The sequence below is a fragment of the Glycine soja genome, chromosome 17 (genome assembly GCF_004193775.1).
Source record: "Glycine soja cultivar W05 chromosome 17, ASM419377v2, whole genome shotgun sequence".
Taxonomy (NCBI): Eukaryota; Viridiplantae; Streptophyta; class Magnoliopsida; order Fabales; family Fabaceae; genus Glycine; species Glycine soja.
Window position 1 is genome coordinate 32,054,580 of NC_041018.1, and position 17,765 is coordinate 32,072,344.

A 17,765-nucleotide genomic window follows, 5' to 3' on the forward strand; every position below is an offset into this window, starting at 1 on the left:
TGAAGATATCCTAAGTAAGGCTAACATAGATTGAAATCTAACTGGTAAAAGAACATTAATAGTAGTATTTAATATTGTTAAATCTATCTCTTCTAAAATAAAAATGATGTACTTTTAAAAAATAACAATTAATTAAAAAGTTGATCACTAAAATAATATATAATTAATTATAAAAATGTGTATATTTCAATCATTATTTTATAATTAATAAAAATAACTGCACTTTATCTTTAAAACTACAACTTTTTTTATCAATATGGTATAATTTGCTTTTAGAATTATTAAATATTTTTAAAACAAATTACTAATATGAAATAAGTCATATTTTCTATATACACGAATAATTTTGTAACAATATGTATCAACAAGTTCTAAGAATTATAAATGTTTTTTTTTCTACAATAACATTTATAAAAAGTATTCATTAACCTTCTTGATAACTTATACGTACCTGGATCTCTTCTTACGATCATATTTTTCATCCATGAAACTCAAATTTGAGACATTGCTTAAGAGAATCTAGTTTAATTTAACTTGGACGAACAATTTATTTGTAAACTAATAAATATAAAAATTGCAATTGTAAAATATAGAGTAAATAATACATACTAATAATATAATTTTTTAATATCATTATCCTATGTTCAACAAAACTAGCTGAAAAGTTAGCTGATAGCTAGTAGTTGAAAATTAAAAAACTAGTTTATTAAATTAGGAGTGTTCAATAAAACTAGTTAGTGTAGTTAAAAAGTATAAAATTACATAAAAATAATAAAATATGATTAATTAAAAAAAGATAACAAGAAAAATCAATAAATATATTGAGGATGAAAGTGAAAGAAAATATAAGAAAACTAAAAGTTAGAAGCTAACGTTTTAAAAATTATACTCCAATTAACGTTTCAAACAACATTAGAATCTATTAAAAAAAATTTGTTTAGTGAACAAACAAATGAACATTTCAACTAATAAAAAAGTTAAAAACCAACTAAAATATCATATCGAATATAGTTTATATATAAAAAAATGTTTTGTTGTAATTGGTGATGCCACCTGGTAATCCCATATAAATTCTTCTAAGTTAAATGCAATCAATTTTCTTTTTATTTGTTTTATTTTTTTATTAAATGCAATCAATTGAAATATTCATTTTAATTATTTATTATTCTTCATTAAATGCAATCAATTTGAACATTTGTTTGTATTATTTTATTCTTCTATATTAAAATCAAAATCATGCATAACAATTACTGAATTGTCTAAAAATTTGACTGAATTAAAAAAAATTATGATTTGAATATTGAACCTAATAATGCAAGCATATATTTTGATTCAAACTAATTTATAGTAGTAATTCTTACCATCCATTTTTTTATGGTTAAAACATTCAAAACTAAAACTACAAGTATATATTTTGATTTCTATTAAAACATTCAAAATTATGATCCGTAAAATTTGTATGATTTGAACATTTCGAAATAATAATAATATAATTTATTTTCATAATTCATATTTATTATCTTTAATTTATATTTTATTATTTAATAATTTTAAGTATTTATGTATTATAGTGATATATTCATGATAACAAATTATTATTACTTATTAATTATTAATATAAGAAACGAATAAATATAAATTATCAAATAATACTATTATCTTAATTTTTGCACACAATCTCTGATTTGGATTATTAAGTAATACTATTACCTTAAATATAAATCATTTCACAATATCTATGTTGATAATAAATTATTATATTTCTTATATATAATTACCTTGAATACTAACAAATATTTATTATTATTGATTTGAGTTTATAATACTTTTTAAAAAAAATCAATCAATTTCTACATATATTAGTCATATAAAAATTTGTTAATTTTTTTATATTATTATTTGAAAAAATTGTATACATGATAACTATTACATGTATCAATGGTAAATTTATTTAAAACTTTAGCAACTTTAATTTAAGTATTTTAATTAATATGTTATGGAGTATTCATCGACTTTGCTTATGACTCATCTTTGTTGGAGAAGTAGACTCATCACTTTTGCTAATGATTAATCTCCGTTGAAGAATCGAGCGGATCACTTTTGTCAATTACTAATCCATCCACAAGGCTTGAACATGAAACCTTACCTAAGTGAAACGACTTCTGTCTCACTCGATCTAATGTCTTATTGGTTCTATTTGTAATAATTAATTAAGTAATTACATTTAAAAATCTATTACAAAATAAAATTTTGTCTCGTGAACATATGTTACTCTTTTTAACAAATATTAGTCATCAACAAAATCATTAGATATTTCATATTAATAACATAATTAAAAAAATAACAAAAACTAAATTAATTTTTTAAAAGAAAGTCAAAAGGAAACATAGAAGACATCACTAAAGTAAAGTAAATTCTATCCAAGACAACACCTTCTATAATAGTCATCATCTTAAAATTGAACAGGTGTGTATATAAAAATATATTTAAATATTTATTAACATACATTTATTTAAATTTAAATTAAATAATTAATAATATATAAAACTTAAAAATAATATAAAAATTACTCTTATAAATTATAAAATATAAATTTAATGTCCATGCCAGACACTAGATGTTAAACTACTGACATAAATAATTATATTTTATTGCGAGCCATAAATAATTATGTTAACAATACATAAAAATTATTCTAAAATATAACCTACCCCAATAAATTTTTTAAAATATCTTGATAGTTTCAAAATTGCCTTAGTTTAAGTAACTAAATCCAAATCCAAATTCAGTATTGTTAGAGTTTAATATTGATATAACAAATTTATAAAACAATTTTATATTATTATTTAATCATAAATCATATTAAGATATACTTTAAAATAATTTTATAATATCATTCAATTATAATATATATATATATATAATAATTTTATTGAGTTTTATTTTATTTTATTTTCTTAAAAGTTGTTAAAAATTATTGCAACGATGGATGATTTATTAAATTCTTAAATTCTATTTTATTTTTATTTTGCAAATTATAAAATGGTAGAAAATGAGGAATTGCACTTTGCGAAGGGTAAGAAAGGAGAGAGAGAAGCTGCGCACCTTTTCATACTAGTGCTGATTGCTGAAACTGCCATCGCTCGCCATTTGCACAAAGATCCCAACAACACTTGAAAGTTGAAACAGAAAAACACCAATCCCTCATCGTACTGTTCCGTTATCAATTCTCGTGTTTAAGGTTTGGTTCCCTTGGACCCTGTATTTTTCAATGTACTTTGATCACTTTTTTCTTTCGAAGTTTTTCTCTTTTTTTGCTTCTTCTTTTTTGGGTCTTTGATTGTTTGCTGGGTCCGCTTCAATTTATGTCTTCTTAGCTGTTTGTGTGTGTTTTTTTTTGCCAGTTTTTCCATCCCTTTGGAATACCCTTTATTTTGGATTGGTCAACTTGCTCATTTTTGTATTAATAATGAAAATTGGGTTCTCTATTTTCTTTTTCTTTGAGAAAAAATTTTGGATGTTAGATGAAGGGTTTAAGCTGATGTTAGATGAAAATTGGCGTCCTTAATGATCACTAAACGATGTATAAGCTGATGTCATTGTCTTGTTCCTCGTGAGTCCTATTGGTTTTATTAACTTTGCTAAGGAAATGTTGGTTGATTCCCCTGGATTAGTTAGCTGAGGTGGCAGGTGGTTAGCATTTTAGTCAAATAATTTGCTTGATGCAAAGGGATATTTAGGAGGCCGGGGTGCTTGGAAAGAGGGGGTTGGGAATGTTGGATTTGTTTTGTATGAAGCAGGGCAGACTGCTATGTTTGTCTCAAAGCTCTGTTTTTAGTTGGATAAAATCACTCTAAACCAGAATTTTATTCTTGGTTCCTATTAAAGATCAATGTTAGCTGAGCTACACGCATCGTGCAATTTACTGAATAATTTTATATCAAGACGATTTATTTTTTTACAATGGCAAATCAGAATCTAGTGTGCAACGTGTCTTCAGCATAATAATTGTGTCTTTAGGAAAATATATGTGAAAAAAAACACAAATAGTTAGTTATACTTATGTCAGTTTGTGTTCAGTCAAAAAAAAAAAAAAACTTCTATCAGTTTGTGTTTTCCTTTCCCTCCTTTTGTCTGTTTTATCCGTAAAGAAACCCTATTTTACAATTTTGTTGATTTTTTCCCTCACTCTCTCTGTAGTCTGCCTACGTTCCGCTTCCTTTGCCATCAGAGCAAGTCCACGCTTTGAACCCGGTCGGGTCACACATGGCTACACCACCACAATGGGAATTTAGCTGGTATCTCTCTCTCTCTCTCTCTCTCTCTATATATATATATATATATATATATATATATATATATATATATATATATATATATATATATATATACCTTTTCAACCAAGTTTTAATTTTTAGGTTTTTGCATTCTGTGAACGATGATGCAACACATGTATCTCTCTCTTGATATTTGCATTGTTCCCGCTCCTACTGTTTCATAACTTATTCTTTTCTTCAAGTTCGTTGTTGTTGTTGTTATTATTATTGTTGTTGAGAATTTTGAGTGACTCTAATTTCTTATTTCCGGAGGATTTGGAATAAACCATCAATTTGGTCCCTCAACTATTATCTTCTCTCCTCTTAAGCAATGAAATTTTATAAGTAGTCTTTAAAGTATTAAATATATATATTTTACCAATGTTCAGGACTGGTTTGAAGGATTTTCCAATATTTAGAGGACTATTTAGCATGATGTAATGCTTGGAGGATTACTTATATAATTTCTCTATTTTAGAGACTATGTAGAAGAGAGAGTAATATTTTAATGATGAAATTGTTTCAAGGATTTTTGTTAACATTTGAATTTGGTTTCTAAATTGCCCAAATATTGAGATCCTTCTTTTTTGTATGTCATCCAAAGAATCCTTGTTAAATTTAGGGAATAAAAGTGCTATATATATGTGTGTGTATATGTATGTATATACCATGCTGTTCCTTGAGATTTGACCATAGGATCTCAGGTAATGAAGACTCTTATTTCGAATTTGTGGAGTATTCGCATTATGCTTTTGATTTCCGTTTTGGAACTGGTCTTATATTTTAGTAGTGAGATGGTATTTATTTAGAAATTGGTAACTTTAGTCATACCTCTCTTGATTACAGACAGGAATCACATTTAAGAAGCCTTTCTTTTCATGTCTTTATCTTATTTCGTTGCAAACTCATGGCTGAAAATCTTGATCTGAACATGTAAAGGACAACATATATTTTATATGTAGTTATGTACCCTTGTGATTTTCCCAGCAGGATGTTTAGATGCTATTGGAATACAATAAGATGCATACTTTTAGAAGTGTAATAAATTGGAAATTGTAGAAGTCTGTTATCAAATGATTATCTTCTTAGGTGACAAGTTAATTGTGAGGATGTGATATTAGAAGCTCTGATATATCACATCTTGGCAGTGGTTCCCAGGTCATAAGTCACATTGCTGCCCAAATATATTTTCTTGCTTAAAATAAATTTAGCCAAGATTGTATAGATAACTGTTATGGTGCATTTTATTACATGTTTTGCTTGTTGAAATATAAAGATTAATAAGAATGGTGATATTGACACAGTAAGAAGATAAAAGTGGGAGAGCTTCTAGGACAGAAGATGGTAGTGACAAGGAACTATCTAGTGAAAAAAACTTTAAAGTCCACTTTCATTCTAACTGTTTGAAAGTATGAGTGCATGATGAAACCAACTTTTGAAACTTATCTTAATTTGTGTTTTAAGTGCCCTTTTGCTAAAGAATTCCACAAAGATCAAATGAATACATGTCCATTGGTTTTAAACCTATAATGCAAATAAATGAACTAGAAACTTCAAAGTTTAGAATTCTTTATTACATGGCACAACGTGTAGGGTCCATGCCACCCTCCATGCTTCTGTTCACAACACCATATATTCCATCTGTCTTGCTAGCCCTTCCTTGTCCCTTTTTGACTTCTTTGAGACAGGGCATTCATTCAATGTGTCTTTTTGTTGTTTGCCAAAAGGTCAGGGGTGGCCAAAAGAACCAAACTGCACTGAACTGCAAAAACAGTTTGCCTGAACCGAACCGAACTGAAAAACAGTTCAGGCGAACAGATATTTAAAAAAACATAAGGAAAGATGCAATTCCAGATTGTAATATAAAAAGAAATAATTAAGAACCCAACTAGGACGCGAGGGGAGAAAAAAGTTCATCAGACAGTAGAGACTAGGAAGCAATTGCAACCCCTGATCATGCAGGGAATACATAACTTTCAAATTAGAAAAAGTTGAAATGCACTTTAAATTTCACAAGTATAGTCAGTTTTTAGCAGTTTGGGTTATCAACAGTTCAGTTTTTAAAAACCAAACTGTATAACAATTCGGTTTAGTTTTTATTAAAAATAGTTCAGTTTTTTTTAGTTAAGTTTGGTGCAGTTCAACACCAGTTTAGTGAAGTTTGTGTTTTTTTTAACAGCACAAGAGCTGCTTCCTGGTTGAATAAAGTTGTTATTTTCTGTTACTGTCCAAGGCACACATAGGCCCAAGGTCAGTATACAAGAGAAGGAAGTATAGGGGCAATGCATCTAATCAGAATTAAGAGAGGGAGGGAGGCTCATGTGAGTTAGTGGGAAGGGACTATTACATGTGTGATATGTTAGGGGGGTTGGGACCTGGAACTAGATTTGGGAGAGGGGAGCACTCTTGAATTGCTCTTCTGGATACATATTTGAATTCATATACATTGGCTCTTGGATCAGTTGATCGAAACCCATACAAATATCGTTCTCTCATTCATTTTTCGTGTAGTCTTGGTACCTTACAACTGGTATTCAGTGTCCTTGATCCTATTAGTTTGTTATGGTCGTCACATGTGTTACAATGGAAACTAGGATGGAGAATATGGAACCGACAAATCAAATCCTGTTTGAATAAACAAAACCAAAGGAGAAATAATGAAATTCCCTACTGAGTCTTCGACTCACTTTTTTTTCTTTTCTAATGTTTCAGAGCAAGGTTACTTCTCTCCTTGCTATTAGGCTTGAGCTTGAATTAGTCTGAACTGCATCTTAAACAATATGTCTATAATTTATGTAATTGTTTTGATAGTGTCTTTTCCTGTAATTTGAAGTGTATTTTTCATTGTTAGCGGTAGCTTTCCACTAGTGTAATAATATATATTTTGGTTATTCATTGCACTTGTGTTTTTTTTTTTAAATGGTTCACATTTTGTACGTAGCTTTTCTTAGAGAATGTGAACAGATTTATAAAGGACAAATTTATAGCTGATTCACAATATTAGAAAAGGAAAATATTTAAAAATTTGGTATGGCTTATACCTTAATAACCCTCCTGTTCCGTAAAACTTTAAATTCTCTACTAACAGATTAACAAAGATGTAATTTATTGTTGACAAAAGATTTATTATAATTAACACTTGCATTTTTTTCTGTGTGTGTAGTCTTTCCATATTTGTACTTCTTAGATTATAATATAATAAATGAATGCTGAGAGTAGTTTTGAATTTGCTCAGTTGCTTGGTATTTCTCAGTTTCTTTTTTTGGTTGTTGCATCTGACTTTGTTGTGTGTCCTAGTTCTTGGGCTACTAATGATATTATAGAATTAGGACTATGTAACTGATAGAACACCAGGTTGTATAAGTGTTATTCAATTCCATTAAGGCACTGAGCCAAAGTTCTTACCAAAAAAAACAGAGCCTAGGCTTCTCAGAGAATCATCTGATCTGGTGAATATATGTACATCAATTGTGTGCAAATTTGCTGAACTTGAAAGAATCACTACCATGAAAAAAGCTTGCTTCGAAAATGCTGAGGTTTTCCTTGTGTACTGAAATTAATACTAACAAATGTCTGTTGTTAAAAATGGAATGATAATTACAGTGACATGGAAATGTATTTTGGATCGGAGGAGAATGCTTCCATTGTGTATGCTGCCTTAGCAGTTGACAAAGAGGTGGTTGTCTGAAGACATGAGCTTTCCAATGCTTTACCAATCGTTTTCAACTAGTTTTAATGTAATTTTGTGCCTTGTGCAGTTACAGCCTGATAAAGTAAAACGACTTATGACAGTGTCTGATGGAAAGCTATCAGTGTGAGTATCTTTGGTATTAATAGTTGAAAGATTTTGTAAATGAGTTTATGTTCGGTTTAATAGAGTGCATCGTTTGCTGGTTAAATGTTATTTTGTTATTAGGAGTAAATTAGGATATTAGCATATAAAACACATTGTTTTGATAGCTCAAGTGAAGTTTTTATTGTTATCAATTTTGTCTATGAAATGCTGCTATCTAAAGATACCCGAGAGTCTGTATCATGTTTGGGTTGATTGCAATTGTTTTTTTCATGAAGACATTATGACAATGACTACAATTTTAAATATATCATGTGCAATATGAGCACTTTCTGTTAGTCATTAATTTTAGGCTGACTTTTATCTAAAAGGATTCATTTGCTGCTGTCATTAGTTAATTTAGCTTCAAGGACATGCTGAATGTTAAATCTTACTTCTCTCTCCTTTCAATCTTTCTTATCCAGGCACTTTGAGGCAACAGAAGCCAGATTTCTTCGGGCATCATTTAGTGCTTTTGTAGATGTCCTGACACTAGCCACCAAAACTATTGAAGAATTTGGTCAAGTAATGAAGTTGTGACGTCTCCTCATATATTGAATGTTAGATTGTTGAAGTGGACTATGACTTTTACTGTCTGAATGTACCCTTATTTGTTTCTTTCAAGCAGGAAAAGATTTTCACATTGTTTTGAATTTGTATTACATGATGTTTCAAGGGTTTAATATGTAATGCTTAGTCACTCTAATAATCTTCTTCTACTACTACCTACTCTCAATTCCTGAATGCTAATTGTTGACATGACACAGACAAACATGACACTTGTTTTCTTATATTTAGAAATTTGTAATATATTGTATTTGTTTAAAGAAATATGTTTTTTTTTAATGATTATATATATAAACCTAGTTTTTATTGAATAGGCTACTAGTATTTTAGTCCATACAATCATCAACAGAATAAATATTTATTTAAATAACTAAAATTTATAACAAATAAATATTTATAAAAAGTATTAATTATATGATAATTAAAATGTGCAAGAAATAAATATTTTTGAACAAATAATTTATATTTTATATTTATTATAAACAATTTAAATTATTGATAATTTTTTAAAAAAATATTAAAATTTAATTTATAAATAAAGATGAAAAAGATATAGGATAGAAAAGATATGTTAAGAAAAATTACTAAAAAGTGATTAATTCTAAATTCTAAAATTATCCATCATTATCAACCTTAGTCAGCATTAATATTGTTAAAATCGAGATGTTATCTAAAAAAAAAGAGAAGAATAAAAACTTATAACTCAGATTATAAGATCTTACTTTCCCTATCTAAAATACTTATATATTTTATATTACTGTTATTTTTTAATTTGTTATATCATATATTATGATTTTTTAGTTTATTATGTTATTTTTTTATTTTTAAATTATACTTTTAATATTTTTTATTATTGTTATCCTTTAGTTTATTATATTGTATATTATGTTTTACATAAAAAAGAACAACTTAGACATGGCAAGAAAATCCATATTCGTGGGTACCCGTTCGAATCCGTCCCGACTTTAATGGGTAATATTCGAGTTGACTGGGTATGGGTTCGGGTTCGGGTTTTTTTCCGATAACCAAAAGTCGGGTATGAGTACGGGCATAGGATTACTAGACCCTTCCCATTCCCGAACCCAAATCCGTCCCGCCACTTAAAATCTTTAGAATTTTTGCATAATTTAATCAAAATGCATAGAATTTTTATTACTATTTAACTTTATTTTAGAATTTTTACATAATTTAATATTATTTTCTTAACTATTTTTGTAGACACATGCGCTATAATAAATTTATTGATATATAAGTAGTTAAAAATAAATGTTTAACAATCAATTTATTTTTTCTAAAATCAAATTTTTAATATTTTTTTACAAAAAAAAATATTTTTCTAATTTGAATCGTGTATGGGATGGGGTCGGGGATACCCGATACTCGATTGGTACGGGGATGAGACAATAAACTTAAATCCGTCGGATATGGGGTACGGGTATGAGAATATGTTGGAGAATCGGGGTAAGGGATTGAGGAGACAATACTTATATCCGTCCGCCCCATTGTCATGTCTAGACCAACAACAACAAAAAAAAGAGAAGAGAAGCTAAATTGGACTAAATTGGGCTGAAATTGAGGTCCCACAAATGAAATTAGAAAAAGAGAAAAGGAAGAAAAAACCCCTTGCTATATTCATTCTCTTTTTTCTAATTACACCCTGATTTTTCTTTTAAAAACTTAAATAACCTTCTTGTTTCAAATTATCTTTATTCCCTCAAAGTGGCACACACTCTCCCCTATCTTGTTTTGGTTTTCCTTTCTTCTTCACTTTCTTGGTTTTACTAATTTTATAACTTTATTCTCTTACCACAAATTAAGAAAAATGCTTACAAGTTTCAGATCTCCATCTCCATAAATAGTTTGTACATATTGTATAATTTGGTTAGAGGTTTAAGAGATGAGATATAAAAGACATTAAAATGCTTTCTCTGTGTGTCATTTTGCTAAGATTATTGTCTTTTTGGATTTTGGAAATAGATGCAAAACATTGTTTTTATTAAATTCTGGAGAGTACTTTATAGAATTTTTTGACTTTCAAAAAGTACTTTCTGAAATACAAAATGTGGATTCTGGAAACTACTTTGGGAAATACAAAAATTTAAACATCATCCTAGAATGTACTTCTCATTTAATATAAAATTAAAAACACAATAAGTAAATGAGAAACAAAACTTAAAAAAAATTGTGATTTTTAAGAGAGTCTTAGTAAAAAGAAGTATAAGAGATGGCCCGCTAGCATGTCTCAAAGAGGAGTGGATATAATAAAAACCAAAAAACATAAAAATAAATTTGGGCTCAATTCCCTTAAAGAGGAGTGGATAGGGAGTTGCTAGGTGCACCCAACAATTTATTGAAACTACCATTTTGCCCTTTAAAATAAAATTATAAAAAGCGCGAATGTAATTCCCGGAAGACACTGTTTCAAACAGCTTCTTCTTCTCTCTCGGAACCTGCTTCTTCTTCTCTCCCGGAACCTGCTTCTTCTTCTCTCCCGGAACCTGCTTCTTCTTCTCTTCTCCGTGAAGCTTCTTCTCCGCGAGGCGCGCCAAGGCTTTCTTCTTCTTCTCTGCGAACAGGTTAGTTCCCCTTCCCCTTACCATTTGCTTGTAATGTGCAGCACTGTTAGCATAGCAATGGAACCTTAGGATTAACCTTAGGGTAGAAGACGAGAGGGGAGAAGACGAGAGTACGCCGGAAAAAATGGCGGAAAAGGCTGACGGCGGAGTCTTCCGGAAGACCCGTTAGGGGTTCTTTCGGAAGTTCCGGAAGAACCTTTTCCGGAAAGTTTCCGGAAGAAGTGTTCTTCCGGAAGTAACCAAACGTCTTCCGGAAGACTCCCGGAAAAGGTTCTTCCGGAAGAATTCCGGAAGACGCGCTCTCCCGGAAGAACTTTCAAATTTCCGGAAGAACTTTCAGGAAGAAGTGGTTCTTCCGGAATTGTTCCGGAAGATCCACTTCTTCCGGAAAGTGGTTTTTTTGTTTTTTTTTTAAACAGAAATTGTTTTGTTTTTTTTAAATGAATTATTGTATTTATTTTGGTTATTTTGTTTTTTAGATTTTATGAAAAATGAGGTTTGGGTTTTTGATGTCATGTTTTTTTTATAATTTAAATTGTGTATTTTTACTAAATATTAATTTGTAAATTATTTTTTTTTTATAAAAGTAGTTGTGTTTGTTTTTGTTTATTGTTTATTTTTTTAAATTAGTGTTTTTTCTTTAAAAATGAAGTTGTTTATTTTTATAATTAAAGTTGTGTGTTTTGGAAGTTTTATAAAAATACTAATTTTTTATAATTAATTAGTTTTTTTTATTATAAATGAAGTATTTTATTTTCTTAAAAAATTGTGGATGTTTACTAAATAATTTTTTTTACATTAGTTGTTTAATTATTTTTTAAATTAAGTTGTGGATGTTTAGTAATGAATTATTTTTATATTAGTTGTGTTTTTTTTTATAAACGAAGTTGTTTATTTTTTTAAAAAAAATTAACTTGTGGATGTTTACTAAGTAATTTAGTTGTGTTTTTTTTAGAAATGAAGTTTCTTATTTTTTTTTTAAATTAAGAGTTGGATGTTTACTAATTAATTTTTTTTACATTAGTTGTGTTTTTTTTTATAAATGAAGTTGTTTAATTTTTTTTTAAAATTAAGTTGTGGATGTTTAGTAATGAATTATTTTTATATTAGTTGTGTTTTTTTTTATAAATGAAGTTGTTTATTTTTTTTAAAAAAAAATTAACTTGTGGATGTTTACTAAATAATTTAGTTGTGTTTTTTTTATAAATGAAGTTGTTTAATTTTTTTTTAAAATTAAGTTGTGCATGTTTATTAATAAATTTTGTTTACATTAGTTGTGTTTTTTTTTATAAATGAAGTTGTTTAATTTTTTTTTAAAATTAGGTTGTGTATGTTTTAAAATAATTTGATTTAAGTTAATCTTATTTGTTTATAAATAAAGTTGTTTTTTTATAAAGAAAATTGTGTATATTTTGACAAAAAAAAATATGTGTTCGACATGATTTACAGATCATGGCTAGAACACGAGGTTTAGGTCGTGCCATAGGTAGAGTTGTAGGCAGAGATAGACCTGCTGACGAGGATGCTGCCGATGTTCCCGAGAGGCGTAGGCCTACTGCCTCAGCCCGTAGGCTACGCGTTCATCAGATGACTACGGAGGGACGTGATATGGCTGAGGACGTCGCTGACATGACTAACGATGTCCCTGAGCAGCCTACGGAGGCACCTGAGATGCATGCGGACGCACAGGGTGTTGATAGTGGCGAGGGGTCAGATGATGATGATGCTGCTGAGGGATTCCCTGGTGGTCCACGTGACCCGTCAGTGCTCACATCATTTGCCGAGCATGTTGCACATGCAGTTTGGAGTAGATAGGTATTTTAATTTGTTAATTATTTGCCATTGTTGATTTATTTGTTTATGATTAATTTTTTTTAATAATTGTATAATTTGTACTTCAAATCAGGAACGCCCTGATTTGAAGTTAGTGTCACATGGGAGGAAGGTGACACTGATTGGGAGGCCAGTGCCTGAGATTGAAGGCATGGTGGCTGCCATAGGATTAAGTCCACTGATAGATTGTTTAGTTATTACTGACGATCCTGGACTTATATCCGCATTTGTGGAGAGGTGACACAGTGAGACTAGCACCTTCCACCTTCCTGTAGGAGAGCTGACGATCACATTGAATGATGTATCGTCCATCCTACATTTGCCCATCACTGGCGCCTTGCACAGTTTCCACGCTCTTTCTATGGAGGAGGCCAGATTCTTGCTTACGGAGTTGCTGGAAGTGTCTGCCGAGGAGGCCAGAGCCGAGACATCACTCACACGTGGAGCATATGTATGATTAGGATGAGTTCGTGACATTTATGAGACCAGATGTCAGGCCTGGCGGTGGATTGTCGCAACTCGCGCTTATCTGCTGCACCTTGTCGGTTGCACTCTTTTTGCTAATAAGAGTGCAACATACGTGCATGTGGTCCACCTTGACGCTTTCTGGGACCTCGCTCATAGTGGTGGTTACGATTGGGGGGTTGCCGCGCTGGTTCATATGTATGACCAGTTAGATGAGGCTTGTAGGACCACCACCCGACAGCTTGCGGGGTACTTGACGCTACTTCAGGTAAATTTTGTGTTTATTAATATGTTAGGTTCGATTATGATTTAAACATATTTTTATGTTATGTTAACCTCAATTATTGTGTAGTGCTGGATCTATGAGCACTTCCCTAGTGTGCACCAGTGCGTGATTGACGATACATACCAGGAGACGTCCCCACGTACTTCCCGGTGGTTGACGTCGAAGGCGCACATGAAGGGAATCACAGGAGCACCCTACAGGGCACGTTGTGATGGTTTGACCGTCACAGATGTGTCTTGGTTGCCGTACACGGAGCATCGGGGGGTTAGGGCGTTTCAGGAGATTTCATCTTTCTAGGGTCAGTTCAGATGGGGTCCTATGGTCGTCACGGTTCGACCGGAGAGGGTGGTACGCCAGTTCGGTTACATCCAGAGTATCCCTCCGCCGCCTGTTAGTGCACGATTATCACACGATCAGATAGATGACAGGTGAATGCAGTTTGCAGATCACTTACTACCTGCGGGTCAGCTTTGTCTAGTGCCTGGGCAGGTATCTGTGGATTACATGGAGTGGTTTTTCCGCATATCTCACCCATTCATGACACCGACCCAGGCAGGTGACCAGCAGAAGGATGCACCAGTTGCAGACCCTAAGGACTACATACAGCCACCTAGGCCCCAGGTTCCAGTGGCATTTGACCCCCCTCCACATGTGGTAAGATATTTGCGCGTTTAATGTTTTATGAGTTGTTGTTTATTTTAAATTTCATAATAAATGTTTTTAATGACTTTGACAGGATGATTACGAGGGATATGAGGCGATTGCACTGAGGTTGGAGCGTGTGCTCAACCTTAGGATAGTCACTGCAGGCACAGAGTTATATGACATTATGCAGGACTGCCTGACGATCGCGAGAGGGGGACCCAGTGCTGATGGGACGGTCAGGGCTCGTCAGAGACGCCGCACGGACCATTAATCATTTTATTTATTTTTTATGTTGTAGTTGACATGAATATTTGTAATTATTACAGTTTTTGTTTAATATAGTTGACGTGTTTTGCATAGTTTATTATTTTATAATATAGTTTATTATTCCGATTGTTTGTGGTCCTTAAGCAAAGTTTACGGTTGTTTTAAATTTATTTTTAAAAAAAGGGAACCTAGAATCATGAGTTTTGTTTGTAAGAATTACATAAAAAAATAAATTTTTTTAAAATCATTAATAATTCATAATTCATAATTTACACCATTAATATATAAGGTCGTACCAAAAACTAAATATTTTAAAAAAATTACATGACAATGAAATCGCCATATAAGATACTACAAGGATGACTTTAAAAAAAATCCATGTTCAAGTACCCATGTTTGGGATTTTTTTGCGTGGGTGTGCCAGTGCCGTGAGATAATGGAGGGCGGCCATTTCTCATGTTTGGACGTCAAAGAACAAAAAAAAAATAGTCTTGTTCCCCGGTTCCGTCAACTAACACGTCAAAACAAAGCCTGAAAATCCAAAAAAATAGGAAATGAACCCTTTTTCCATGTTCAAGTACTCATGTTTGGGATTTTTTTGCGTGGGTGTGCCAGTGACCTGAGACAATGGAGGACAACCATTTTTCATGTTTGGACGTCAAAGAACCCAAAAAAATAGTCCCGTTCCCCGGTTCCGTCAACTAACACGTCAAAACAAAGCCTGAAAATTCAAAAAAATAGGAAATGGACCCTTTTTCCATATTCAAGAACCCATGTTTGGGATTTTTTTGCGTGGGTGTGCCAGTGCCCTGAGACAATGGAGGGCGGCCATTTCTCATGTTTGGACGTCAAAGAACCCAAAAAAAATACTCCCGTTCCCCGGTTCCGTCAACTAACACGTCAAAACAAAGCCTGAAAATCCAAAAAAATAGGAAATGGACCCTTTTAACAATTAATTTTTTGGACCACTGAAACAACACATTCAACTTTATTATGAGAATTAAACACGCCGTAAATAGATAAAGGTTACATCAACGAAAAAACAAAAAATTAAACATCACATTCAGTTGTTTAGCGACGTCCCACTGACCTCGTCTTCAACATATTTAGTAAAGACAGCTAAAATTTCTATTGGTCCATATTTTTTCCAGTAGTTAGATTGTACTAACACCTTCACCAGTTCTTCGTTGGTGATCAACTCATTTATTTCATATTTTATAACCGTATCTGAATACTCAAACTGAGCTGGTTGGCGGAAAAACAATCGTCTTACCGTTTGTGATTCGTGAATTCCAAGAGGGGGAATCCTTTTAGGTGCAACTTGCTTGATTAAATTCTTCAGTTCATCGATGGTACATGTTGAAGGAATTTGAAATTTCTTAGGATTTTTTTCTGTGAACACGCATCCAACAAATTTGTTCTGCGGTGGCATGTTCCATTTCCCGTTGTAATACAGGATCGCGTCATGAATACGAGGCATAGTGCGTTCAAGTAAGTTTATTATTCCATCTGGTGTTCTTCCAACGGTGCATAATAACTCAATCGGACCAACACAAGAAAATTGATCATTACACATTAACATTGTGTTGACATTGTCATCATTTATCAATTTGATACACTCAAAGCGAATTTGGTTACCTGTATCGGTGAATGGCTTCCGGTAGTGAATTTCATCCAAAAATTGTTTGTCGGATAGCTGAAGAGTATTGTGTATTCTGGTTTTTAGGCTTGCAAAATCACACCTATTTGGTACTCGAATGGGCACCAGAGTTGAAGTTTGGAAGTAAACCCTAGTATCATTGTGAATAATCGATTCATTTGGATAAATGAAAGTCAACCTTGAGTTGGCAATCGTTTGACTGCTAGTTTCTCCTAAAAATGTCATAGTTTGTGTATCAGTTGGGAGATTATTTGAAAGCAAGATAATGTGTGATTTAGTAGCCTAGTCTGCCATATATATAGATGGTTGTGACCGAGCCATTGTTTAACTTTGTTTACAAAAAATTTGACACGCGTAAATGTGTAGTCAAGTCAGCCAATGTGTTGTCGCCAATGTGTAGTCAAGTCAGCCAATGTGTTGTCGAGCAACTGCTAGTTTCAGAATGTGTACTGAAGTTAGCCAATGTGTTGTCGCGCTCAAACTGTAATACGCATGCATGTCATTATGTGTTGTCAATTATGACAATGATGTATGCTGCACGCGTAAATGATTTTTGTTGGACCAACAATTTCCTTGCTTAACCAAACGAGTACTTGATAATATTAATTGGTTAGTAACGAGTTACAACAAATTATATCGCATAATGAATACAATTACATAAACAATGCATGTTTAGTCTTCATTTAGGTCTACATAGTGTGTTTTGAATGACATCAAGCTTGTGTATTGCTGCATTCTACTAATATATGGAATTGCCCACTACTTTGCTTGAGAATAACAATTGCTTGACCACAACAGCGCTGGAGGCGGCAAGGGACAATGGTCTTTCAAATAAACCTGTTGTACATGAACAAACATTATATCATGCGCTGACCGTGCCAAATGAACCAGTGAAGTCATTGCATAATTGTTATACTAACTATATTCAATGTACCTGAACAAAATGATTTCCAAACACGTGACCGACACATATGATGCGGTGGCCAGAAGAATGAGGTGGTGGTTGACTTCTAAGAGGGAAAAATGTCATGCTTTGTTGTTGGGACAACGATACAAGGATTACGTTATACAGTGAAGCAATCACATATCCCATGTCCGTTATATCCATCCACTTGTCCACACTAACCTGAATGAACCAAACATACACATGTAAGTAATTTAAACATTGTTATTAAGAAAAATTAACCTAAAAACATACCTTTGAAAAGCCATCAACAAGTAGGGACAACTTTAATTGTTCAAATCTCTCTGTGCCACCGAAAAGGTTCATGTACTCATGCGACCACCTGCCAAGTTCTTTAATCAATTCATTACGCAC

General features: G+C 31.8%; 1 protein-coding gene across 1 annotated transcript; it reads left to right on the forward strand.

Annotated features, from left to right (window-relative positions):
- Positions 1 to 3,050: 3,050 nt before the first annotated feature.
- LOC114392137 lies at positions 3,051 to 8,975 on the forward strand. Its single transcript, XM_028353176.1, has 5 exons — positions 3,051 to 3,241; positions 4,201 to 4,298; positions 7,920 to 7,992; positions 8,075 to 8,130; positions 8,574 to 8,975. Exons 2-5 carry the CDS (start codon positions 4,267 to 4,269, stop codon positions 8,686 to 8,688), a joined length of 276 nt encoding a protein of 91 aa, XP_028208977.1. The 5' UTR covers positions 3,051 to 3,241; positions 4,201 to 4,266; the 3' UTR covers positions 8,689 to 8,975.
- The last annotated feature ends 8,790 nt before the right edge of the window (positions 8,976 to 17,765 follow it).

Bases quoted from the DNA above. Each gene is read 5' to 3' on its own strand.
- LOC114392137 (XM_028353176.1), top strand. From the start codon at position 4,267: ATGGCTACACCACCACAATGGGAATTTAGCTG. The intron at 7,993-8,074 runs GTGGTTGTCTGA...TGCCTTGTGCAG, and splicing joins CCTTAGCAGTTGACAAAGAG to TTACAGCCTGATAAAGTAAA. The intron at 8,131-8,573 runs GTGAGTATCTTT...TTTCTTATCCAG, and splicing joins TCTGATGGAAAGCTATCAGT to GCACTTTGAGGCAACAGAAG.